Here is a 27,997-nt window from a genome sequence, read left to right as displayed (position 1 = left end):
TGTTTATTTTGTGTGAAACGTTCATCTCTGGTTCCCTTTGATGACTTTTCCATCAGGTCTTGTATTTGCTATATTGTGGTGCACATGTGAATAGTCCTGGCATGGTAGGATGTTGGTGTTTTTGTTCTGTTGTTCAATATAACCTGCAGGTGTCGGTTCTCACACTGGTACGCCATAGGACATATTACTTTGCGCTTTCTATGCTCCACAGGCTGTTATTATACCGTGCCCTGGCCTGACCCTGCATAACAGTGAGACATCTGAATCAGTAAATGGAATTAAGAGGGAAAATTACCACTCCAACCTCATAACACTAAATGTCTTAATTAACATACAAGTACGCTGCTCACACAATGTGGTAGGTTGTGGGTTTGCTGTACAGTGAAGAGAGAATTTCATAGGAGTATGAAGTATTAGTGTTGCTGTAGATAACTCAAGTATTGTAAAACCATCATACTTTGTTAAACACATAATAAAGATTAAGAAGCTCTTGTCCCAGACAAGAGATGTAATATGTCACAGCAAATACGCATATATTGAACCTTCCATTCTACAAACTGTAAATCTCCAACTGAATGTATAAGATGTGAATATATAAAGTCAGCGCAGGTCTATAGTAATACAGCTTTCATCATTTTTTGGTATACAGGATCTTCGAACAAAAGGGTAAAGAAGCAAGGCTTACCAGATTCCAACAACCCACATTATAAGGTTGTAAACGAGTTTGATAGGTGGTCCGCAGAACTTTCAAATGGTGTCGTTTCACCAGCGATGTTGCACACTACAGATTCCTCCGGAATATAGTAGATATCCTGAGATCGCAGAGACTCACCAAAGGGGAGTCCAGTAGGATAGTGACATGAAAGAGATGTACGGCACATCTAAGTGTAAACCGTCTTTATTACATAACAAGTAAAACAATTAAAAACAAGGATAAAAGAAAACTCACATACGGGGCCCGTGCACTGGGAACCCCGAAAAAGTAGCGCGCATAAAATGGTCAATAGAAGACCTCAAATAAAACTTTTTCGGGGTTCCCAGTGCACGGGCCCCGTATGTGAGTTTTCTTTTATCCTTGTTTTTAATGGTTTTACTTGTTATGTAATAAAGACGGTTTACACTTAGATGTGCCGTACATCACTTACATGTCACTATCCTACTGGACTCCCCTTTGGCGAGTCTCTGCGACCTCAGGATATCTAATATATTCCGGAGGAATCTGTAGTGTGCAACATCGCTGGTGAAACGACACCATTTGAAAGTTCTGCGGACCACTAATCAAACTCGTTTACAACCTTATAATGTGGGTTGTTGGAATCTGGTAAGCCTTGCTTCTTTACCCTTTTGTTCGAAGATCCTGTATACCAAAAAATGATGAAAGCTGTATTACTATAGACCTGCGCTGACTTTATATATTCATTGCTTGTGTGGACTTTTGGACATTGTCCTTCTCGGCTGCGGTCGCCTTCTGCCTTGGCGCTGACACTTGTTGTTTATGAATGTATAAGATGGCTCATATAACCTGACATGACTAGCACATGTGCCTGTTTATATGCTTTTATAATACCACTTAACCACTTCCAGACCTTGTTTACCTCTTATGGACCAGAACAGTTTTTACATTTTAGCTACCGGTATGTCCCTATTTAATCAGCAATAACTTTATCCCTACTTATGATGCCTAAATTAAATATATATTGGTTTTTTTTCAAGACAAGCTAGGCTTTCATTGTATGGCATTTTTTCCATCAAACAGTTCTGTTTTCTATGCATTTTAATGGGAAAAACAGGAAAAAAATCGAAAAAACACATTATTTCTTAGTTTTACTAATTCCAGTTTCAAAAGCACTACTGTAGATAAACAACACAAATTTTGTTCAGCTTTTTCTGCTGTTCATCACAAAACTTAGATTATGTTCCTGTCACAATTTATGGTGAAGATATTTGATTCTGAAATAATGCTACAGTGTGAATTTTTCGCTATGAACTGAGAAAATAAAAGTATTTTTAATGGTAAAAATCAGTCTTATTAGTTCAGGGAACATATATTCCCTTTAACCAATTAGTGCAGCATCAGATAGTGCCGGAGGTGTAAACAAGTAAAAACTGTAACGATCGGTGGGCGCAGAGAGTATCTGATTACCGGTGATCTGCAGTATCACCGGAAATACAGATATATACCAGATTATAAGTGATCTGCAGTCTCACCGATAATCCGATATACAAACTAACCTCTGTTCACCTGAGTAGAGTGTAGTGTTTGGTGTAACAGTAACACTTAGAGGACAAGGCCTCAATGCAGCAAGGAGTACTGCACAGATTCCTTCCGCAGACCTGAGCTCTCCAAGACGGGAGGAGTCAGACTGACAGTAGGAAGGTATATCTGAAAGTGACCCTCAGGAGGAAGGATCGCTAACAGAGCGAGGAACCGCCTCTAACGGTAAGGTCGGTTCTCGAGGTCGGACAAGCCAGGTCGTACACACACGGACAGATAAAGTACAAGATCAGAAGGCAAAGGCGGAGTCAAAGTACAGGCAGGGTTCAGCAACGGGGTATCAGATATATCGGGGTACAAAATCAGGAGGCAGAAGCAGAGTCAAGGAGCGAGCCGGGGTTCGGCAACAGAGTATCAGAAATATCGAGGTGCAAGATCAGAGTTCAAGAGGATAGTCAAGGCAGGCAAGAGTCATAACAGATAATCACAATCAAACTAGTACTTTAGCTATCAACAGAATCTAGCTAAGTGTAGGATTACAGCTCCAGCTGGTCCCGGCACACTTGCGGATCTGACTACGGATCTGGGTGCTCCCACGTATGTGATCGCACGCCAGACAAAGAGCAAGTGAACAACCAGCAGTATATATACTCTAGGACCTTTCCAGGACCTCCCTAATTGCTGGTCCAATGAGAGCAGTGGAATTTGTCAGCTGACCCAGCTGGTCAGCCGACACCCTTCTAACTGCTATTTAAACTCTGCCTCTGTGCTCGCGCGCGTGTAAGTCTGAATCTTGGTGGACTATCAGTCCCAGCCACACCAGTACTGTCATGCAATGTATCTAATGCGGGGGCCGCCTCTGATGCGGATTCCGCCATTACCAATGCGGATTCCGCTGTTACCAATGCGGATTCCGCCGCTCTGCCTGGACGGCTTGCGGCGGTTTTTCCGCGTTGAGACGCGCTGCTGGATGCGGAAACAGCCGCCTCACCTCGAGAGACGGCGGCTTTTCCGCGTTTCCTCACAGTACCCCCCCCCCCGAGGAGTGGACTCCGGACAACTCCCACCAGGTTTCTCGGGATGTAAGGCATGAAATTCCCTTCTTAACTCGTCCGCATGCATACGCGTCCCTGGTACCCATTGCCTCTCCTCAATGCCGTACCCTTTCCAATGTACGAGATACTGTACCGAGTTTTGTACAGTACGTGAATCTACAATCTTCTCCACCTCGTATTCGGGTTGGGCATCTACCAAGACAGGAGGAGGAGGAGTGGGACCCACCTGGACTGCTGGTTTGAGAAGAGATACGTGGAATGATCTCACCCCACGCATGCTGGCGGGGAGATCAACTGTATAAGTGACGTTGTTAATCTTTTTCGCTACCGGAAATGGACCGACAAACCTGGGGCCCAATTTGTCTGAGGGCTGCTTCAGGACTAAATGACGCGTGGACACCCAAACCAAGTCTCCTGGCTGGAAGCTCCACTCCACCGAACGTCTTTTGTCAGCTTGACCCTTCTGACTTAAAAACGCCTTTTGTAAACTCTCCCTCACCGTGCGCCAAATGTCTTTAAAAGACCTCTGCCAGGCCTCCAGAGCTGGAAACGGGGTGGAGGCCACTGGAAATGGTGAGAACTTGGGCAATTTTCCAGACACAACCTGGAACGGAGAGAATCCGGTGGAAGAGCTTTTCAAATTATTTTGTGCGAACTCCGCGAAGGGCAGGAATTTAACCCAGTCGCTCTGCGTCTCCGCAACGTAGCACCTCAAAAATTGCTCCAATGACTGGTTGATTCTCTCCGTTTGCCCATTGGTCTGTGGGTGGTAGCCCGATGAAAATGACAGCTTCATGCCCATTTGTTGGCAGAATGCCCTCCAGAATCTAGAAACGAACTGGACTCCCCGATCCGACACTATGTTCTCCGGAATGCCGTGCAGCCGGAAGACATGTGTAATAAACAAGTCGGCCAATTCCTGGGCCGAGGGGAGTCCTTTCAAGGGCACGAAATGGGCCATCTTACTGAAGCGGTCGACTACCACCCAAATGACCGACATACCTTCTGACTTGGGAAGTTCGCCCACAAAATCCATGGACAAATGAGTCCATGGCTCACTCGGGGTGGGTAAAGGCTGCAAGGTACCCACAGGTGCCAGCCGGGAGGGTTTACTCTTAGCGCAAACTGCACACTCCCTAACGAACTCCTTGCAGTCTGCTGCTAAAGAAGGCCACCAAGCACACCTGGATACTAGATCCTGAGTTCTAGATGCCCCAGGGTGTCCCGCACTCTTGTGAGAATGAAACATCTGCAAAGTGCGGAGACGAAAGGGTAGGGGTACAAACATCACCCCTTCAGGTTTCCCTTCGGGGACATCCTGCTGAAAAGGCCTCAGGGTCTCTGTCCAGTCCTCCCAAGTCTCAGCTGCCGCTAACACTAGCCTCTGTGGGATAATGGACTCTGGGGCAGGAGGCTGGGCTGTCTCTGGCTCAAAGCATCTGGACAGAGCATCTGCCTTAACGTTCTTGCTGCCCGAGGTGTATGTAATCAGGAACCGGAACCTCGAAAAAAATAACGACCATCGAGCCTGACGGGGACTTAACCTCTTAGCCCCCTCGATGTATTCCAGGTTTTTGTGATCGGTGTATACCGTAATCATATGCTCTGCTCCTTCCAGCCAATGACGCCACTCCTCAAAGGCAAGTTTAATGGCAAGGAGCTCTCTGTTGCCTATATCGTAGTTTCTCTCTGCCGGAGAGAACCTACGAGAGAAATAGGCACAGGGATGTAATCTTCCCTGCAACCCTGATCGCTGAGACAGCACAGCCCCTACCCCGACCTCTGAGGCGTCCACCTCAACAATAAAGGGGTAAGAAGTGTCAACGTGCCTCAGAATGGGTGCTGAGCAAAACAAGTCTTTCAGAGTGGAAAATGCTCGTAGAGCTTCTGGAGTCCAGTGGTTAGTATCTGCCTCTTTTTTCGTAAGACTGGTGAGGGGTGAAATGACCGTGGAATACCCCTTTATGAACCTTCTGTAATAGTTCGCAAAGCCTAAGAACCGCTGTAAAGATTTTAACCCCACGGGTTGGGGCCACTCTAACACAGCAGAGACTTTGGCGGGATCCATACACAGGCCCGTGGTGGAAATAATGTAACCCAAAAAGGCAACAGATGTTACTTCGAAAATACATTTCTCAAGTTTAGCGTATAACGAGTTTTGTCTTAGTTTGCTGAGTACAAATTTCACATGCGTTCTGTGCTCAGAGAGGTTGTTGGAGAAAACAAGTATATCGTCTAGATAGACCAGCACGAATCTCCCCAACACCTCTCTGAAGACCTCGTTGATGAGTTCCTGGAAAACGGCCGGGGCATTACATAACCCAAAGGGCATCACTAGGTACTCGTAATGCCCGTCTGGCGTGTTAAAGGCCGTTTTCCACTCATCACCCTTTCTTATGCGTACCAGGTTGTACGCGCCCCTTAAATCCAGTTTTGAGAAGATCTTGGCGTCTGTGACCTGCGTAAATAAATCGTCTATCAGGGGTAACGGATATCGGTTCTTTACCGTGATTTTATTCAGTCCCCGGTAATCGATACAGGGCCGCAGGCCCCCGTCTTTCTTTTTAACGAAAAAGAAGCCTGCTCCAGCAGGCGATCGGGACGGACGAATAAAACCCTTGGCCAAATTCTCACGGATATATTCTTGCATGGCCAACTTTTCTGGCCCAGATAAATTGTACAGATGACCCCGAGGAGGCATACCACCAGAACGGATATCAATGGGGCAATCAAAAGAGCGATGTGGGGGTAATTTGTCTGCTGCCTTGGGACAGAACACGTCAGAATATTCTAAATATTGCTCAGGTACCCCTTGTACATGAACCCTGGTTTGGCCCAGTGTCACCTTCCCTAAACATTGCTGAAAGCAGCGTGCTGACCAAGAAACTAGTTGGCCGGTGGCCCAATCGATGTGTGGAGAATGAAGGTGCAACCACGGCATGCCGAGTATAATGGTGGAAGTAGACATATGCAACACAAAGAATTGTAATCTTTCCCAGTGCAGAACCCCTATGGTGACTCCCACCTCTGGTGTCTGAGACAGTGGGTGACTCCCTTGCAGAGGAGAGTCATCCACTGCCGTAACCTGGATGGGTGGTTGTACAGGTGTGAGTGGAATACCCAATTTCTTAGCAAACTCAAAATCCATAAAATTTGCCGCGGAGCCTGAATCGATAAAGGCTTCCGTGACCTCGGTTTTATCTTCCCACGTAATGGTGCAGGGAAGAAGCAACCGTTTTTCTTCTAAGGGTAGAAGTCGGACGCCCAGGGTGTTACCCCCTACCACTCCCAGGCGGTAGCGTTTTCCCGGCTTATTAGGGCAGTTTCGTACTATATGCCCCCCTTCAGCGCAATACAGACACAGCTGTTTGGTCATTCTCCGTCTTCGCTCCACCAGGGTCAATTTTGACCGACCAATCTGTATCGGCTCGGATGGAAGCAAGACCGGAGAAGACGAAACAGTAGGAGGTGGAATCACTGGGGCTGTGGTGTAAGACACCCTTCTGACACGGGAACTACCCCTGGTCTGCCTTTGGTAGCCCAGCCTGCGGTCGATCCGGATGGCCGCTGAGATGGCCTCATCGACTGTTCTGGGTTCGGGCTGACTTAACATCATGTCCGAGACCTCATCGGACAGCCCTGACAAGAAACAATCTAACAGGGCATGAGTGTCCCACCTGGCCGTAACTGACCACCTCCTAAACTCGGCCGCGTAATCTTCGACCAGACCTTCGCCTTGACGCAATAGCTTGAGCTTCCGCTCAGAAGTCGAGGCAAGGTCTGGATCGTCGTAAATTACTGCCATAGCCTTAAAGAATTCCTCTACAGAGGTAAGCGCTTTGTCTCCAGTGGGCAGGCTATATGCCCATGACTGGGAGTCGCCGGACAACAACGTTTTAATAAACGTGACCCTCTGGGTCTCAGTACCCGAAGATTGGGGTCTCAACTCAAAATAGGACAATACTCTACTCCTAAAATTCCGGAAGTCAGATCTGTGGCCGGAAAAGCTTTCAGGGACAGGCATACGTATGTCAGAGCTAGGAGAGGATCGCACATGATCCACTGATGTCTGGAGGGTTTGTACAGACCCTGATAGGGCATCAATAAGAGTTATGTGGGTGCCCAGTACTTGATTGATGTTGTCCACCGAAGCGGCAAGTACACCCAGACAATCAGTGTTTGCGTCCATTTTGTATTTGGTCTGGCGTTCTGTAACGATCGGTGGGCGCAGAGAGTATCTGATTACCGGTGATCTGCAGTATCACCGGAAATACAGATATATACCAGATTATAAGTGATCTGCAGTCTCACCGATAATCCGATATACAAACTAACCTCTGTTCACCTGAGTAGAGTGTAGTGTTTGGTGTAACAGTAACACTTAGAGGACAAGGCCTCAATGCAGCAAGGAGTACTGCACAGATTCCTTCCGCAGACCTGAGCTCTCCAAGACGGGAGGAGTCAGACTGACAGTAGGAAGGTATATCTGAAAGTGACCCTCAGGAGGAAGGATCGCTAACAGAGCGAGGAACCGCCTCTAACGGTAAGGTCGGTTCTCGAGGTCGGACAAGCCAGGTCGTACACACATGGACAGATAAAGTACAAGATCAGAAGGCAAAGGCGGAGTCAAAGTACAGGCAGGGTTCAGCAACGGGGTATCAGATATATCGGGGTACAAAATCAGGAGGCAGAAGCAGAGTCAAGGAGCGAGCCGGGGTTCGGCAACAGAGTATCAGAAATATCGAGGTGCAAGATCAGAGTTCAGGAGGATAGTCAAGGCAGGCAAGAGTCATAACAGATAATCACAATCAAACTAGTACTTTAGCTATCAACAGAATCTAGCTAAGTGTAGGATTACAGCTCCAGCTGGTCCCGGCACACTTGCGGATCTGACTACGGATCTGGGTGCTCCCACGTATGTGATCGCACGCCAGACAAAGAGCAAGTGAACAACCAGCAGTATATATACTCTAGGACCTTTCCAGGACCTCCCTAATTGCTGGTCCAATGAGAGCAGTGGAATTTGTCAGCTGACCCAGCTGGTCAGCCGACACCCTTCTAACTGCTATTTAAACTCTGCCTCTGTGCTCGCGCGCGTGTAAGTCTGAATCTTGGTGGACTATCAGTCCCAGCCACACCAGTACTGTCATGCAATGTATCTAATGCGGGGGCCGCCTCTGATGCGGATTCCGCCGTTACCAATGCGGATTCCGCTGTTACCAATGCGGATTCCGCCGCTCTGCCTGGACGGCTTGCGGCGGTTTTTCCGCGTTGAGACGCGCTGCTGGATGCGGAAACAGCCGCCTCACCTCGAGAGACGGCGGCTTTTCCGCGTTTCCTCACAAAAACCCAATCCTACACAGCACTGCTTCAACTACAAGACGTATATCTACGTCCTTGTGGCTTAGAGGATCGCAGAGGATGTAGATATACTGTAGTGGTGGATAAAGTGGTTAAACCTTGTATTATTCTATAGTACTGATACCCCTCACTTTAGACAGCCCCCTTCTTGCTGGTCAGTATTTACACAATTCCAGTAGGCTGAATTGTAGTCAGAGCTGAAAAGACAAGGCCGAAAACTTGAGAGACTGTGGCGCAAATCTCAGTCCCCAGAAGACAAACATGCCTTAACCTCCCTAGCGGTATGGACAGAAATGTCCGTTCAAAAAAACATGCTGTGAACAGTATAAACATGCATACACATCAATACTCTCCTGCACTGTATACTAGACCCTTGCTTGACACATTTTGGCAAGTTACAGGAAAAAAAAGTTTTAAAAATAAATGTTATCACTGTTTGCACAGAAATCCTGGGGAAATTGAACGCTGGGAAGGTTAATCCTCCACTTGAAAAGCTACCAAAAGGTAATCACGGGAAAAAATTCATCCTTTCTATCACAAGAGATTGCAAATGCAGTTAACAAACCAGCCCAACTGTTCCGCACAGTGGAAAAACTCTGCAACCCGGCATGTCAAAAACTTAACATCGAGTCTTCAAAGGACCTCTGTGACCAATTTGCCCATTTCTTCACAGACAAAGTCTCCGCTATAAGGTCCGACATCCAACTTACAGCATCTGAGCCTAATATAGCGCCGAAGACCATTAGCAGAGACAATGTAACACCTTGGTCAAACTTCAAAGAAATTGATGAAGAAGTCACATCAAGCATCCTCCTTCACGTCCGCCTAACTACCTGTGACCTAGATCCTGGCCCAACACAGTTCATGTTGAACTGCCCCGACCTGTTCGTACCGGTATTCCTAAAAATTGTTAACTGTTCCTTAAAATCAGGGATATTTCCTGCTTTACTGAAGGAAGCAATCATCAGGCCTCTCCTCAAAAAACCCTCCCTGGACCCAGATGCAATGACCAGCTACAGACCTGTCTCTAACCTTCCCTTTCTGGGCAAGCTAATTGAAAAAGCTGTTTACCTCCAGCTAGAAGCCAAAATCCTACAAAACAACAGTTATGACCCATTCCAGTCTGGCTTCAGGAAACACCACAGCACTGAAACGGCCCTCATCCAAATATGCAACCACCTGCTCATGGCAAGAGACAGAGGAGAGTGCTCCATCCTCATACTGCTAGACCTTTCTGCAGCCTTTGATACAGTTGACCATGACATCCTGATAAACAGGCTACAGGAATACTGCGGCATTGATGGCATAGTTCTTCAGTGGTTCCAATCCTTCTTGAGTGGCAGAACCCAAAAAGTGTCTATGGGGCCCTTCCTGTCCACCCCTGTATCACTTAGGTATGGGGTGCCCCAGGGCTCAATCCTCTCTCCCCTGCTTTTCACGATTTACATGTTACCGCTGGGAAAACTAATCCAAAAACATGGCCTGACATACCACTGCTATGCAGACGACACTCAACTATATCTTTCCTTCAAGCCTGGTGTGACAGACCCAACTCTAACTATAAACGCCTGCTTACGTGAACTACAGCAATGGATGAATGACAACTGGCTGAAACTAAATGCAGACAAAACTGAAGTCCTTCTGATAGGAGGGCAGAGCATGATAACAAAACAACTTAACTTGCAGTCTTCACCACTGGGAATAGGAGGCACGGATCTGCGCAGCTCTGATCATGTGCGTAGCCTGGGAGTTCTAATTGATTGGGATTTAAAGTTCAGAACTCAAATCTCTGCTGTGGTGAAATCATCCTATTTTCACCTGAAGAACATTGCAAAAATCAAGCACCTCATACCCCCAGAAGATCTGCCAACCTTAGTCCACGCCTTCATCACATCCCGACTGGACTACTGCAATGCTCTCTACACTGGCCTTCCAAAAAAGGTCTTGTACCGACTACAGCTGATACAGAATACTGCTGCCAGACTGCTAACCAACCAACCCCGTCACTGCCACATAACGCCAGTCCTGCACTCCCTTCACTGGCTACCTATAGAATGGAGGGTCCTATTCAAGATCGGCCTACTGACATTTAAATCCCTGAATAATTTAGGCCCTGGATACATGAAAGATATGTTGCAGCTGCGTAGCAATCCCCGCATTCTCAGATCAACAGGTTCTAATAATCTAGTCATACCCAGAGTCCACTTGGAAACTTTTGGTCCCAGAGCCTTCTGTCATGCTGCCCCTACGTTTTGGAACTCCTTACCTCAACAGATCAGGACAGCTCCATCCCTGGACGTGTTTAAATCCAGACTGAAAACCCACCTGTTCAGTTTGGCATTTGCAGAAATATAACTTTTGTTGTGTGAATACTTCATCCTACTAATTACTGAATCTGAGAGAGCCTAAGCGCTTTGAGTCCTATGGGAGAAAAGCGCTATAGAAATGTTATTGTATTGTATTGTATTGTATAGTTCACAGTCCTGTCTGATGTTAGAAGTTTTCAGGGAACATTTAGTTTATGATGGGATGCCTGGTAACTTGTAGCTTAGCAGTAGTACCCTGTTACCCCCAAAATAAGACCTACTCCAAAATTAGCCCTAGCAGGATTTTCAAGAATGCTCGAAATATAAGCCCTACTCCACAAATAAGTCCCACTTACAGTTTATAAGAAAGTCAATGTAAATAGTGTCCAGTAAACTATGGCATTCATGTAAAACTTTAAAGGAAACCTGAGATTTAGAAAAAAAACAACAACTTATAAATACCTGGGGTTTCCTCCAGCCCCCTTTAGGCTCATTGATCGCAGGCCACCTGGATCCTCTGCTAGACACCCAGTAATTCAGTCAGTCAGTGCAGGTGCAGTCCGGCCACGTGTGCTCCCGTTGTGCATATTAGCATTTTAGCTGCTTCTTCCTATTTGAAGGAAGATTGATGTTTGTTAATAAATATCAGTAAAGTATAATACATGGAAAAAGGAGAATTTCACATTGGAATTTGGAGTTATGGGGCTCGATTCACAAAGCGGTGCTAACTAAGTAAAAGACTTTAGGCGTGATAACCATTGCACCAAGCTGGTAAAAAGCCAGTTTAGGCGTGATAAGTTTAGATCGCGCGCAAAGTCCTGCGCGCAAAGCAGCGCCATTAAACTCTATGCGAAGTGCACCAGACTTTGCTAGCGCAAAACTTTTGATCATCTGTGCACTGTGGTGCTAACCCAGTTGGTGCTTAAACTTATCACGCCTAAACTTATTATGCCTAAACTTATCACACCTAAACTTATCATGCCTAAACTTATCACGCCTAAACTGAGTTTAGGCGTGAGAAGGGGCTTTTCACCAGGGTGCTAACTGTTAGCACCGCTTTGTGAATCAAGCCTATGGTGTTCTATAGCATGATGTGATGATGTGACTATATTTGGATAAATGTTGATTTGTGTTCAAGAAATGTATTTTGTTGCGCATGGAAAAATAAGACAGTCTCTGAAAACAAACTTGAACGCATTTTTTGGAGCAAAAAAATAATGTAAGACCCGGTGTTATTTTCTTGGAAAACACGCTGGGGACAGTGACAGAACCAGCAGGGAAGTCATTTCCAAAGCAATCACTAGAAGAAAAGATAAAGAATTGTAGGCAATGTCTTTTATTTTCTAACTAAATGTGTTTAAGAAGGCAAGCCTTTCAGAACACCCAGTCCTTTTCCTCAGGCAGATTGTTGAGTAAAAATAGCTCACAAACCTCTGTACACACACAAGTAGTGTACACCAAAGAGGAGGCATTAAATACACAGATGGGAAGACATTGGGTGAGGGAACACAAGCGCAGGACACTTCTGCCATTAATAATAGGTATTAATAATCCAAATACAGTCCTATTTCTCTACTCTTTATGATTAACCCAGTACCATAGTAAAACACTGTAAACACTGTATTATTCATATATAGTAGCAGACTTTTTGTCCTGAATCTAAACAAGGTGAACTTCATCCCAGTCAGCAACTGATACCCTCTCTTTCCTTTTCTCAAACTGATCATCAGGGTGCTCTGTATGGCTGATATTGTGGTGAAACCCCTGCCACAGTGTGATGTCAGGACCATGGTGCTGACATCACACTGTGGGAGCCTTGTTGCATTGTGGGAAATAACAGCTGTTTCCAACTGCCCAAAAAGCAAGCAGCATCTACTCCCACCTGCCAGCAGTAAAAATGTCACCATGTGATGAATATCAGAATGTAAATCAGCGAGTAAAGATTTTACAATGGGCAAACACTAACTAAATCATTTATACACAATTATGGTAAAAATGTAGCACTTTTGTTCATTACATTATTTTCACTGGAGTTCCTCTTTTAACATATGATTGTGGAGGGTAGAAAGGGTCAGTGAGATACAGGTAATTCTGGCTTGCACGCAAATTTAACACAAATTATACGCTGCAAGGAATCTAGCAAATCATTATATTATAACGTCTCCAGTGAGTTGGAGCAGGGTGAGCGAATGACGGCTCACCCTTCTGCCGCTCAAATTCCCAGTAGCGTTAAATACTATTCCTCCTCTGAGTCATGGCAACTCGTAGCATCCTGGCTCACGCTGATGTCACCGGGAGCATACTGCGCAGACCGCTCCTGGTGATGTCAGCCGGAGCGAGGATGCAGCCGCGTAGGTGTGGTGGGTTTGCGACTTTAAAGTCACAAATTCGGGACGTGAACGGGCGGCAGGGACCGGAGCATTGGTGACTGGCTGCGTGGGCACAGGACGTCTGTGGGGGACTATTAGAAGCTCCAGGCAAGTTCAACTCTTTTCCCCCTAGCCCCCTACAGTAGTCCTTTAACCACTTCAGGATGTTGCGTACGCATAAGTACGCCCCTGAATCCTGAAGCAGTTTCCATGGAAACGAGCGGCCGTTCCATGTCAGTTCACGGAGGGTGTCTCCGTGAACACCCTGTGAGCCTCCGATCGCGGCTCGCAGGGTAAATGTAAACACGCGGGGAAGATCTTCCCCGCTGTTTACATACATACGCCGCTGCGGCGCAGCAGCGCCGTAGAGGAGATCAGCAATCCCTGGCCTCTGATTGGCCGGGGATCGCCGGCATCTGATAGGCTGAAGCCTATCTGAGGCGGCGCAGGACGGATTTCCGTCCTGCGCAGCCCATAATGAAGAGGGGAGGGAGGGAAGGAGGCAGAGGGAGGAATAGCGCTGTGGAGGGGGGCTTTGAGGAGCCCCCCCCTGCTAGGCACAGCAGCGCGGCGGCGATCAGACCCCCCCCAGCAGGACATCCCCCTAGTGGGGAAAAAAGGGGGGGGGGAAGTCTGATCGCCCTGCCTGCTATCTGATCTGTGCTGCGGGCTGAAGAGCCCCCGCAGCACAGATCATCCAAACCACCCGAAACCCGGAAGTGGTTAAACTTTAGTGTGAAAATGTTTATAAACAAAAATACCTTAAAGCAAGAGGGACAGCCAAACTATCAGAGGAAAAAAAAAACATAAATAAGTAGATAAATACTTGTTCTACTTAGATAACATACTGTATGTATTGTGCTGTCTACATTCCGATTTCAGTGAATTTTATATTGTAAATAAAGAGAAAATTATTCCAGGCATTTTGTATCTTAGCTGCCTCTGATTGAAGCCAATCCTGATGTAATTTCCTCCCTTACTCTTTTTTACTCCTAGAAACTGCACTGTCATATCTAGCTTGCTTTGTAACCACTTGTGAGCACAGCATAGATTGTATTTGGGCAGCTAATGCAGAAGGGCCTCCTATCACACTGAACTGCCCTCAGCCAATCTGAGGAGCAGGAATACAGGAGGGGAGATAACAAGCTTCCTTCTCCTCGGCAATGTACCAAATAGAGCCAGGCTGATTGAGATAAGATTTATTACAGCAGAAACATTTATGATTAGATTGGAATGCTTGCAATGTAGGGTCAGGTTATAGACTACATAATAAACACAGAGCAGTGGGTAAATGGAATATGATTTTATGGCTGACAATCCCGATTTAAGGTTTAGCATTAGCCTATCAACCCTTGCAGATGGAAGCAGGCACAGGGTGCCTGTCACATCACAGCTACCTCTAGACCAACATATATGTTTGGAGCGATGGGTTGCCAGCTCCTCTATTTGCTGTATTAGCTCTTTTTGGGTTCTGTGGTGGTGTCGATCACTTCTATATATGCTGTGAATGGTGGTAATCGTTAATAAACTGTTCCCCTCCCTGTTTACACCTCTCTGACTCTGTGGCTATCCATGGCAGGTTCTGGTGCTCCATATCATGTGTATAGAGTGCTTGAGGGGATGTACTGGTCTGAAGGTGTAAGGAGTATAAAGAAAGGAAGAAGATCAGTAGGGATGTGGCAGTGGCTGGGACAAGTTAGCACATGAAACGTTTAAGTATATTGATAGATACGAGAACAGATGGAGGAGGATCTGCTTGTTACATTGGTCTGATATAAATTGTAATAATAATAATAATTACATTTGTGTATCGCTTTTCTCCTGTTAGACTCAAAGCGCTTGAGAACTGTAGCAACTCAGTAGACCACCCTGCAGTGTTATGGAGTCTTGCCCAAGGACTCCTTACTGAATAGGAATTGGCTTACTGAATCGGAAGAGCCAAGATTCAAACCATTGTCTCAGAATTCTCTTAACCAGTAAACTAACCAGCCACAACTATTTGGCAGTGTCCTTTTCCCTGTGTGCTCTTCTCCACCACTATATTTATCCCTACTGTGCAATATGCCCAGTGCACATCATTGTTTCACTATTTGTGTGCCATTGTTTAATGTCCCTGTGTTGTACGACATTGTATTGTCTCCCCTATCTATTGTACAGCGCTCTGTAATATGTTAGCGCTATATAAATAAAGTTTTAAAGAGTACCTAAATTATAAATTACAGTTTGCCTTAAACCTAATACGTTGCCAAGATATAAACTCACACATGATAAAGTGTGATTTTCTCACCCCCAGGGTCCGTATTCCCCATATGGTCTTGAAATCCCCGCCCCCAGTGTGGAATTGGGCCCTGGCATTTTTTTTTTCTTTCCAAACCATAGGTGCAAAGGATGCTGGGGGATTGATGTCACAACTCCACCCCTCATGTCCATGTGATCTAATCTAGGCAGACAGACATACATCTGAAATAAGAATTATAGCAAACAGACATAATTCGGCTACAGCAGTGTCTCCTCTCTGTTACACACTGTGAAAAGAGAAGTAATTTGATCCAGGCTGGCAGAGAGTAGGGGAGGGAGGGACGGGGAGGGAACTAGGCTGGAGGGGAGGACACAAACTTCAGCATTAGGATAAATAAGGAAGTGCTGCTACAGAATATAAATGTGAGTCTGTTCTATCCACTATGATGTACCACATTGCATAGGCTACATATAGTATATGTATTGCCATTCAGACCTGTTTTTGGTTGGAGGTGGTCTTTATTAGTGCCATATGTCACATACAAGGAGACCATATTTTCGCAGATCTCTTTTTTTTTGCTTAATACACTAGATATTTTTCTTTCAGCATAGTCCAGGGGATTTTCTGTTTTATCAAGTTTTAATCCATGCCATGCACTGATGAGGATCAAACAATCCGAAACAGTCTGTATGCATGTTGGATTATTATGGCTCTGTACAATTTAACAAGCTGACACATCATTGCATTCCAGCGGTTCTGGAGGTGTGTTTAGCTTCTAAGGGTACAATGGTTAATTTGCATATATTCAGCAGTGGTGCCTGGGAGACATCTCGAGCTCACTCCAACCTGAATTATCGCAAATTCTTTCTGTTTTAGGAAAGCAAATTTTTGTTTTTCTTAACATCTTAGTAAGGGGGCTTTTAGGACCATTGTAGTCCCTTACACACTCCAATGAGTTCTGGGTCACCATGAGCTTGCTGGTTAGTCTGTACCTCTCGGTTTACAAGCCCTACTCCATAGAGCCAAATTAATCCATGCCATGCACTGATGAGGATCAAACAATCCGAAACAGTCTGTATGCATGTTGGATTATTATGGCTCTGTACAATTTAACAAGCTGACACATCATTGCATTCCAGCGGTTCTGGAGGTGTGTTTAGCTTCTAAGGGTACAATGGTTAATTTGCATATATTCAGCAGTGGTGCCTGGGAGACATCTCGAGCTCACTCCAACCTGAATTATCGCAAATTCTTTCTGTTTTAGGAAAGCAAATTTTTGTTTTTCTGTTTTATCAACAAAAGACCTGTTGATGGTGAGAAATCTCCGGGAGCAGGCAGTACACACAGTTCTAAAATTGTCAGAGGAATGATGAGACTCCCTCATTGTAGCTACAGCACAAATGCCCCTCAGCTGGGGATCTACATTGAAGTGCTGCAATACTACCACATCCTCCTCATATTTACCTTCACACAGACAAAGCTTTTACAGCAGACATCTCAAAGTCTCTTCAGACCCCAAACCCACAAGTAGTCACGCCTCCTTTAGTCATGCCTCCTTTAGTCACACCTCCACCCTCTTTGGTGTTCCTCTGACATCCAGCAGGTTTTGGGGCAGTAGGGAGGCTGTCTGTCAGGAACTTTACAGAGAGATCTTTGTCTTGAGTTCCCAGCTTTGTGCAAATGATGCAGTAATTATAGGATGCGCTGTTCTATACTAGTAAAAATGTAACAACAGCAAAGGCAAATCCTGTGCTGGAGCTTGAAAAATGTGTCTGCAACACAGAACTTCATTCATCAGGTAACTCGGCTCACCCAAACCCATGTGTAACTAGCAGGTCCCTTTTATAATATGCATTCAGTGGTGTAGCAATAGGGGATACAGAGGTTGTGATCATACCAGGGTCCCTGGACCTGAGGGGCCCATGTCAGGCCCTCCTACAGTTGCTGTATAAGTTGCTTATTGGTTCTATAGTGGTAATGATCACCTTTTTAGGTGCTATGAATAGTGATGACTATTAACTACCGGTATTCCTTTGATTTTGCTTACACCTCTCTCACTCAGTGGCTATACCTTGGAAAGCTGCTGTTGATGGTTTGCATTATGCAGTTTTTTTATTATACATAGAGTATTGGAGGACTTGCCGCTGACTGCCTTATTAAAGCACCACTATTGCGAAAAAAATTAAAATGTACAGTGGGTTGCAAAAGTATTCGGCCCCCTTGAAGTTTTCCACATTTTGTCACATTGCTGCCACAAACATGCATCAATTTTATTGGAATTCCATGTGAAAGACTAATACAAAGTGGTGTACACGTGAGAAGTGGATCGAAAATCATGCATGCTTCCAAACATTTTTTACAAATAAATAACTGCAAAGTGGGGTGTGCGTAATTATTCGACCCCCTGAGTCAATATTTTGTAGAACCACCTTTTGCAGCAATTACAGCTGCCAGTCTTTTAGGGTATGTCTCTACCAGCTTTGCACATCTAGAGACTGAAATCCTTGCCCATTCTTCTTTGCAAAACAGCTCCAGCTCAGTCAGATTAGATGGACAGCGTTTGTGAACAGCAGTTTTCAGATCTTGCCACAGATTCTCGATTGGATTTAGATCTGGACTTTGACTGGGCCATTATAACACATAGATATGTTTTGTTTAAACCATTCCATTGTTGCCCTGGCTTTATGTTTAGGGTCATTGTCCTGCTGGAAGGTGAACCTCCGCCCCATGCTCAAGTCTTTTGCAGACTCCAAGAGGTTTTCTTCCAAGTTTGCCCTGTATTTGGCTCCATCCATCTTCCCATCAACTCTGACCTGCTTCACTGACCCTGCTGAAGAGATGCACCCCCCAAGCATGATGCTGCCACCATCATATTTGACAGTGGGGATGGTGTGTTCAGAGTGATGTGCAGTGTTAGTTTTCTGCCACACATAGCATTTTGCATTTTGGCCAAAAAGTTCCATTTTGGTCTCATCTGACCAGAGCACCTTCTTCCACATGGTTGCTGTGTCCCCCACATGGCTTGTGCCAAACTGCAAACGGGACTTCTTATGCTTTCTGTTAACAATGCCTTTCTTCTTGCCACTCTTCCATAAAGGCCAACTTTGTGCAGTGCATGACTAATAGTTGTCCTATGGACAGATTCAAAGAAACAAAGAATCGAGGTCGGCACTCCACAAGCGATAATAAACTTGCGTTTATTGGAAAAGTTGCAAACTATGGACAGATTCCCCCACCTGAGCTGTAGATCTCTGCAGCTAGTCCAGAGTCACCATGGGCCTCTTGACTGCATTTCTGATCAGCGCTCTCCTTGTTCGGCCTGTGAGTTTAGGTGGATGGCCTTGTCTTGGTAGGTGTACAGTTGTGCCATACCCCTTCCATTTCTGAATGATCGAACAGTGCTTCGTGGGATGTTCAAGGCTTTGGAAATCTTTTTGTAGCCTAAGCCTGCTTTAAATTTCTCAATAACTTTATCCCTGACCTGTCTGGTGTGTTCTTTGGACTTCACTGTGTTGTTGCTCCCAATATTCTCTTAGACAACCTCTGGGGCTGTCACAGAGCAGCTGTGTTTGTACTGACATTAGATTACACACAGGTGCACTCTATTTAGCCATTAGCACTCATCAGACAATGTCTATAGGCAACTGACTGCACTCAGATCAAAGGGGGCCGAATAATTATGCACACACCACTTTGCAGTTATTTAGTTCTAAAAAATGTTTGGAATCATGTATGATTTTCGTTCCACTTCTCATGTGTACACCACTTTGTGTTGGTCTTTCATGTGGAATTCCAATAAAATTGATTCATGTTTGTGGCAGTAATGTGACAAAATGTGGAAAACTTCAAGGGGGCCGAATACTTTTGCAACACACTGTAAAATACATGTGTACAAGAAGTACATTTCTACCAGAGTAAAATGCAATCAATTACTTTTCTCCTATGTTGCTGTCTCTTGCAGTAGCCAGTAACACTCTGACAGATCTAACAGGTTGTGGACAGGTCCATCTCCTCATGGGGTATTCTCAGGGAGAGTTTTACAAAAACACTCCCTGGAAAGGATCTATACAAAGATGCCAGCAATCTTCCCAACTCATTTGCACAGTATTTTGGCAGTTGGACTGAGCAACTGACGTTCTGAGCTTTTGTAAATAAAGAAAAACCCTGAAAACTTTCCATGACGAAATGCACTTGTCCAAAACCTGTCGGATTTGACATGCTTTTATAAGTGACAGCGAAACAGGAAAAAAAATTACAGTGCATTTTAGTCTGGAACAGATGTAGAAGTAATACATATTCACATCTGCAAGGAGCTTGTGTGTTCTCCCCGTGTCTGCGTGGGTTTCCCCCGGGCACCCCGGTTTCCTCCCACTTCCCAAAAACATACAGATTGGTTAATTGGCTCCCCCCTAAATTGGCCATAGACTGCAACACATACACTACACAATACATACATAGACATATGACTATGGTAGGGAATGGATTGTGAGCTCCTCTGAGGGACAGTTTAGTGACAAGACTATATAATCTGTACATCGCTGCGGAAGATGTCAGCGCTATACAGTATATTAATACTAAATAATAATAATAATATGCATGCCTTTTACATTTTACAATTTTCCATGCTAGTGGTCCTTTAAATAATATTGCATTCCACTAATAAATCACTACTGACTGTTGGAGGATAGGCATAGGCAGATAGGCACCCAGCATAACAAGTTAGAACTCTTTACTGAAGAAAAACATGCAGACATAAATCATACACAACCATCAGGAAGTGCAGCTTACTCAGAACAAAGAGAATACAGAGTGAATACAGGAAATGACAATCCCATAATGATTACCATCGCATTTCACACACAGTGACATCTTGTGTTTGTTTTACTATACCGCAGTTTAAGGTAATAATCCTGTTGATACTTCCAACACTGACAACCTGGTCCACTTGCTCTTAATTGTATGGTGTGAAGAGCCAGTGTTGATATGTATACAAGTGATTAGCAGAAACTTCTTACATAGATGATGTATATATAGACAAAGCAGAAAGTAATTGCTGGAACATATACAACATATACTCCAGTCTGTACATATGCATGCCAGGCAATGGATGGGCAATGCTTGCTTTACAGCATTCAAAGTAATGTATGACTGCACTGCTTATTAAAATACCTCTGTCTGTCTGATAGAAAGATATGTATTAGTTTAGCCAGCATGTCACAGCAGTCTATGTGTGTGTTCTGCAAACAAACTTACCAAGGTAGAAGTCAATCTTCAGGTGACAGCTGGTGAAAGGGAAGGTCCCACAGTGACCTTGTGGAATAACTCAGCGGGAGAAAGTCATGTTTCTATCAGTGCCTGTCAATGTTGACATACTCACTGGAAAATTGTGCATGTCGTTGTAGCTGATGAAGATGCTTACACCTTCAGTCAATACAGGTGATTGCTCAGGGTAGCTGAACAGTACGTCATGTAATAAACACAAGTGTCCCTGTTGACAGTCACAATGAGTTTTCATTTGTGTGCACAGGACAGCATTGTGTCCAATCAGGAAATCCTAAAGCAGACATACACTCATTTAAGTCACTTACCATGTTTAAAGTGGATCTGAACTCTTGCACATAAGGACAGAAGGAAAACAGAGAGAAATGCACCCTGCATGTATTTAGAGAGTTTAGCCTGTCTATTCCCCCCTTATCTGTGACTAATCACAAGTTTTAATTTGATCCCTCAACTGTATCAGCTGACTGCCACAGCTGAGAGGCTAATTTGAAAGCACAGGATGTTAACAATACGTCTGCTTCCATGAAAGCAGGAAGTAGATACACTGCAGATTTATTGCAGGATTTGTATCAGCTGTAACAAAGACATTTTTCTTTAATGGTTATTATGCTGTTGCGTATCTTTTAGAGCAGAGAGGAAGTTCTGAGTTCAGTCCCCTTTAAGCACTTTGTACCTTTTGGAATCATAAATGAGATTAATACATTTTATAAGTACTTTAAAGCCTAGAAACTCGACTGCCAAATTGAACACTGCCTGGTGATGTCACTGTGCAGAGACTGATTTTGCAAGAGAACATGGCATTGGTGGATCTTCTCAGCTTCCAGTAATCACCTCACCTCTACAATGTTATACTGTATTTCTCAGGTGCTGATCCCGGGAGGTAGTAATACTAAAATTGCCATGCAACTTTACCATACTATAGTGCATCATGCAGGGCTGGTTCTCTCATGAAGCTAGGTGAAACTTTTGTATCAGGCGCAGAGATTACAGGGGCAGCATGTTTGTACTGTGTTTACACTAAGGCTGCTTACACACTAAGACGTTACAGGCGCACGTTAGTGCGCCTGTAACGCTCCCCCAACGCACAGCAATGTAACACAAGTGGGCTGTTCACACAGCCCACGTTGCGTTACATGTATCGCTGCACGTTCTCCGGAAAGTGCAGCATGCTACGGCGTTACAGCGGCTATAGCCGCGTTAGACTGTTTGCACATGCGCAGTGGGGGGCGGAGAGGAGGCGGGGAGAGCCAGCTACAGTAGCCGCGCACATGGCTACTTAATATTCACTGCACTGGCGGCCGCTGATTGGCCGGCGGGACCACGTGATGCGGAGTGTCTCGCTCCGCATCACGTGGTCCCGCTGGCCAATCAGCGCCACTCTGGGAGACATTATAGGAATCGAGCCGCCTAACGCGGCTCACTCTACCGTCCTCACTTGCAGCACCATACGTTGTGTTAGGTGCACGTTATGCGACCTTAACGTAGCACCTAACGCAACGTCTTGGTGTGCAAGTAGCCTTACAGCATACAGTCAGAGTAGGAGGAGACGTTAGAGGAGAGCAATGTGAAGCTGTCATCATTGGGGAAAAGCAGCTTGTTGTGCTGTGTGAGGAGTCTGACAGTGAGTGAGGAGGGGGAGGCAGGAGAGCAGCAGTGTTTCATTTGACTTGCACAGCAGAAGGGAGGAGGTGGCACTGCTGTCCTGACTGAGGAGCAATAGAGTAGCTGAGGTGAGCAGTCTGTTTATCACAGACTCACGGCCAGCCAGTGTGCTATTGTGTTGAGGTGCAGCAGTCATGTGAGAACATTAAATGAAGCAGAGTAAATTGTTGTATGCTGTGCACTCATTCCAAATCGGGGATGGGGTGGGGGGTTTGGGGGGTGCATCTACACAAGTTTGTCTCAGGCAGCAAAAAGTCTAGAACCGGCCTTGGCATCAGGCCCTAAAAACTAGATCTCCTGTGAAGTTTTGATTGCTTTCCACAACATCAGGATTCCAATAAGCATCCATGTACAAAGGATGCCATCATAAAGTGGGCAGCATGAAAGCCACTAGTAGAATAATCAGAAAGTGATTGATATGCTACTGTTGATCCAGAAGAAGGCGATATGCTACTATTGGGCAATTAATGATACCATAGTAGAATATTGGTAATTTATACAGATATTTTACTATCTCTAAACCTAACCCAATTCTCACTTGAATCCTCCCTCTATCGATGCCTTGCCCTAACCAAACCCCCGCCGCAATTTTCACCAATATCTGTGCCTACATCCGCCAATATCCACACGATCTAAAAAAAAAATGTATTGGGTGCCACTGCACCCATATTGTCCCCTGGGCTCAGCTATTGCTACGATTAACATTGAAGTTTATGTGGCGCCCATTTTACCGATCCACTGCAGGCGCCCCAATTACTTGCTGCATCCTAACAGTACCATAAAAGTCTGGGTCTCGAGGGGATAAAAAGGCTAGGGCCTTGTTCAAGCGCGTTGCCGTCTGTAGTTCGACAACGCATGCGGAGGCAGACACGCATATCATCAGAAGTGTATAGACTGCACTGTCTGATGTTCACACTGCATGCGTTCCAGACCAGTGCGGTGCATGAACGCATGCTTCACGCATTTTTTTAGCAAAATGCGTGGCTGACCCATTCACTATGGTGAGTGGGATCAGCCATGTAACGCATACAAATAACAATAACAATAACAACAATAACAATAATATTTATATAGCGCTTTTCTCCCTGGGGACTCAAAGCGCTTTGACCCTGCATTATGCAGTCTCAAAGGCTAGGGAAAAGAGGTGAGTTTTTAGCCTTTTTTTAAAGCTGTCCAGAGAAGGAGCCTCTCGTACTGATTGTGGAAGTGAGTTCCATAGAGTAGGGGCTGCATAGGAAAAGGCCCGAGCACCAAACGATAAGTGTATCCTGGGAATAACCAGCTTCATCTTGTTGGCAGAGCGGAGGGTGCGTGGAGGGGCATAAAGTTCCAATAGATCCGCTATGTATTTGGGTCCCATGTGGTGTAGAGCCTTGAATGTCAGCAGGCAGATCTTAAAATTGATTCTCCATTTTACTGGCAACCAGTGAAGAGCTTGCAGTACTGGGGTGATGTGTGAGCTGCGGGGGGCATTGGCTAGGAGTCTGGCTGCAGCATTCTGTACTAGCTGTAAGGGGCGCAGAACCTTATCTGTAGATCCGATTAACAGGGCGTTGCAGTAGTCTAGGCGGGAGGATACAAATGCGTGAACCAGGGCAGGTAGGTCTTCAGCTGGGATAAGGTGTTTTATTTTCGCTATATTTCTTAGATGGAAGAAGGAAGACTTGACGACAGCTGATACCTGCTGTCTGAGTTTTAGATTTCCATCCAGGATCACCCCAAGGTTTCGCACAGAGTCTTTATACTGTACAGTATCTCCCCCAATTGCTAGTTTGAGGTGGTGAGCGTTTTGAACTTTATCCATCATGTGTGGACCACCTACCACCAACACCTCTGTTTTGTCAGAGTTCAGCCTCAGCCAGCTGGTGTTCATCCAATTTTGTAAATCCACTAGACACGCATTTATGGATGCTGATGGGTCTTGGGTGCCAGGCTTGAAGGACAGATACAGTTGTGTGTCATCTGCATAACAATGGTATCCTAAACCATAGTTCTGGATTATTTTGCCCAGTGGGAGCATGTAGACTGCAAAGAGTAATGGTGATAGTACAGAACCCTGTGGAACTCCATAGGCAAGTGGCACTGGATTAGAGTAGTGTGTGCCCAGACATACTTGCTGTGTCCTGCCAGATAGGAAGGTCTGAAACCAGCTAAGAACAGTACCCCTTAGGCCACAGTAATTCTTCAGTCGCTGGATTAGTATTTCATGGTCCACAGTATCAAATGCTGCTGACAAGTCAAGAAGAATCAGAATTGAGCAATCACCCTTGTCCCTTGCAGTAAGTAGATCATTCATTACTCGGACTAATGCTGTTTCAGTGCTGTGCCTTTTCCTGAATCCTGACTGAAAAGTATCAAAGATGTTGGTATCTGTAAGCCTGGCTTCTAGCTGGTTGGCGACTGCTTTCTCGATAACTTTTGATAGGAATGGTAAGTTCGCCACAGGTCTGTAGTTGGTTACAGAATCAGGATCTAGTGATGGTTTCTTCAGGAGGGGTTTTATGATTGCTTTCTTTAGTTCTTCTGGGAAAAGTCCACTTTGCAAGGAGCACTGAGTGATTTTGTGAAGTGCTGGCCTGAACAGCGCTGGGCACTGCATTAAGGATCCAGTTGGGCCAGGATCCAGGTCGCAGGTAGAGGGGCGGAGACTTTGAATGAGAATTCCAAAATCTTCTACACTCAGAGTGTCAAAGACTTGCCATGGTGGTACGGTAGTAGGCATATGCAACGTCCAGTGGTCAATTGATGTTGTTGGTGTAATGCTGGCACGGATGGTAGACACCTTGTTTGTGAAGAAGGCAGAGAATTCTTCACACCTTTCCCTGGAGAATGTGGTTGGGGCTTTTAGGCAGGAAGGATTGCAGAGTGATTCCACTGTGTGGAAGAGTTGAGCAGCTCTGTTGTTGGCTGTAGATATTTTGTGCGAGATAAAGTCTGATTTTTTCTTGGTTATTGCTTGTTGGTATTGTCTGAGGTGTTGAACTAGGCTAGATTTGTGCTCCCCAGTCCCTGATTTACGCCACTGTCTTTCTAGTCTGCGCCCTTTCTTTTTTAGATCCATGATGGTTTTGTCAAACCAATTAGCTTTCTGCTTTTTGGTTGCTGATTTGGTGCGCCATGGGGCAATACTGTCAAGTGTTTCATATATCGTGTTGTTGTACTGGGTTACTAGAGAGTTTGGGTCCATTTGACTGTGGAGCAGATTTGTAAAATCCAGGTTGGCAGTTATCCTCTCCGGTGTTAATTTACTCAGGGGACGGGTTTTGATTGTTTCTTTAGGGAGCTGCTTGATAGGGTGATGTTCAATAGTAAACTGTATTATGTGATGGTCTGACCACACCACTGGGGTTACTGTTATGTTACTAATGTCCATTCCGAGGTGGAACAGTAAGTCTAGCGTATGCCCTCCTCTGTGGGTAGCTGATTTTACAACTTGTGTGAAGCCTAGTCCACCCATGAGATTTATTAGTTCATTTGCATCTTGTGATTGAGTGTTATCAGCCCGGATGTTGAAGTCACCAAGGATGATCCATCTCGGATAAGACAGAGCCAGCATGGCCAGAAGTTCTGGGAATTCCTGTAGGAAAGGGTCAGCATCTCCGGGGGGACGATAAACCACTAAAATTTTGAAGCCTTTACCAGCTGAGATCTGGGCACCTATACATTCAAAGGACTTTGTTGAGCCAACATTCAGGGCTCTGAGCTGCAGAGTTGTTTTGCCACAAATTGCTACACCCCCTCCTCTGCGGTCTCGTCTTCCCTCACTTAAGACTGAGTAATTGTATGGGATGGTTGCTTCCAATGTGGGGCCCGCATTGGCATCAACCCAGGTTTCGGTGATGCATGAAAAATCGCATGTCTGAATAAGGTCCGCAATAATGGCTGTCTTATTGTTTATAGAGCGGGCATTGCAGAGCAATGCAGTGACTGCATGGGGCTTAGCAATGGCGACTGGGTTCACTGCCGGGGTGTTACTGCATCTCTGACTAGGGACATGGTAACTTCTGCTACTTTCAGCCTCTGATTTCCAGTACACATCACTAGAGATCGCTGGAAAGTTCTTTTCTTTGAATGGACCTGGGTCCCTGAAGTTGGACTGAGACTGAGTGTGGCACTTTTTATGGGCCTGGCCGCCTTTTTTACCTCTGTGCGTTTTATTTAAAATCCCTAGAGATTCCAGCAAATTAGCTTGTTTTTTTCCAATGTGAGATGCAGCTCTCAATGGCCTGAGAGATAGTAAGAAGCTGGCTGTATAGATTAACATTGCTCTTTGGGAAGGAATGGGTTAAGTAAGCTCTTCCTTTGATTGTTGTTGTTTATCAGTGGGGGGTAGACAAAAGCAAATGCTGGCCTTCAGAATCTGCTAGAATAGGTGTGAAAAATCCATTGATATGCAGAAGCATGGGGCCTACTAAGGTTTACTTAGAAAGGCAATGGAGTCAATATAATTTCAGCCTCTGAATGCATTTAAAGTATTTGTACAGTCTGCAAAAACGGATTGCCAGCTGAAAGATATTACTTCTGTTTGGGGAAGGAGGATGAATTCCCTTACCTTGGGAAGAAGACTTGGGAAGGTAGGAGATCTGCTTGCTGTGTTGCATGGACATGCTTTTTATTGTGTTGGTTTGTTTGAAGCTGTGGACCTCATGAGTATCCAGGTGGAGTAATGCAGATGGCGTGCAATCATACATGTTGCGTTCCGATCGCACGGCCATCTGCGTTTGATAATGTGATTGTGAACGAGTCTTAAAGAAAGATCTAATATGTAGATAGTAGTGCAATCTCTAGAGAGAGTCTGACGCTTTCCTGACTGCCCATAACTGAATCAATATATTTTCCTGGTGCTGAGGTGTAAGCTATGTGTTGTCAGACATATGAGGGTTGTTGCAGTGAAATGGAAGTCCACTCAGTCAGGCTGATAAATAATGTGTGAGGAACTCAGGAGGTTGGGCAGAAGCACACAGAGCAAAATATACCTAAGCTTAAAACGCACACAGAGCTGTTAGATGTACAAAATAACTCAACAAAAATTAGATTGTTGGTTCCCTATGTCTATATAAAACTGGGTGGTTCCCTAACTCATTTGAGGGTCCTTACACGAGCAATAAACATATCCATGACTGGACACGTCTGATTGGCTAAAAAGCCTGACAGCAGATTTACCTGAGATCATGCTCAGGGCCATGGACAGTTAGGCCAGTTAAACATAAAGGTTGAGTGTCCACGAACAGTGTTCCCCTGTGTTACAGTACTCACCACTTCAAACATCGCAAGGAAATGGTAACCAATCAGGCTGATAACTAACCTGCCTGAAGAGGCTGGTCATGTGTGAAACTAACATGTTGTCTATTTCCTCTGCTTTATGTGAGTATGTGAGTTATGTATTCAAAGAAGGGTGGTGTAGCACCATCAACCGACATTATGATAACCAAATGAGTGTGCACTAAGGATCAAATAGAAAAGCAAACAATAATAAAGAAAAAGAGCATCCTATATAGACTGCGCCACTC

General features: G+C 45.1%; 1 protein-coding gene and 1 long non-coding RNA gene across 6 annotated transcripts in view; one reads left to right on the top strand and one right to left on the bottom strand.

Annotated features, from left to right (window-relative positions):
* RAPGEF3 (Rap guanine nucleotide exchange factor 3) overlaps positions 1-27,997 on the top strand; it is a 182,557-nt gene that overhangs the window by 50,405 nt on the left and 104,155 nt on the right. The window contains exon 1 of one of the 3 annotated variants that reach the window (XM_068267307.1): positions 27,678-27,767. The exons of 1 other annotated variant lie outside the window; for it this stretch is intronic. In XM_068267307.1, coding sequence (XP_068123408.1) covers positions 27,765-27,767 — 3 coding nt within the window. In that variant the 5' untranslated portion in view covers positions 27,678-27,764. Of the gene's footprint in view, positions 1-27,677; positions 27,852-27,997 lie in introns of those variants that run through there. One more of the 3 variants, XM_068267308.1, reaches the window with a different exon arrangement.
* Positions 2-27,721, bottom strand: LOC137545739 (uncharacterized). 3 transcript variants are annotated; one of them, XR_011026083.1, is made up of 3 exons: positions 27,651-27,721; positions 11,400-11,547; positions 2-241 (listed from the first exon to the last, which is right to left on the bottom strand). It is a non-coding gene; the product is annotated as an uncharacterized lncRNA (long non-coding RNA). The 3 variants fall into 3 exon arrangements; XR_011026084.1 differs by lacking the exon at positions 27,651-27,721 and adding an exon at positions 19,479-19,613; XR_011026085.1 differs by lacking the exon at positions 27,651-27,721 and adding an exon at positions 17,010-17,057.

This window comes from Hyperolius riggenbachi, chromosome 2 (assembly GCF_040937935.1).
Source record: "Hyperolius riggenbachi isolate aHypRig1 chromosome 2, aHypRig1.pri, whole genome shotgun sequence".
NCBI classification, from domain to species: Eukaryota; Metazoa; Chordata; class Amphibia; order Anura; family Hyperoliidae; genus Hyperolius; species Hyperolius riggenbachi.
Note: the sequence above shows the minus strand (reverse complement) of the source record. Positions and strands in the feature narration are given on the sequence as shown.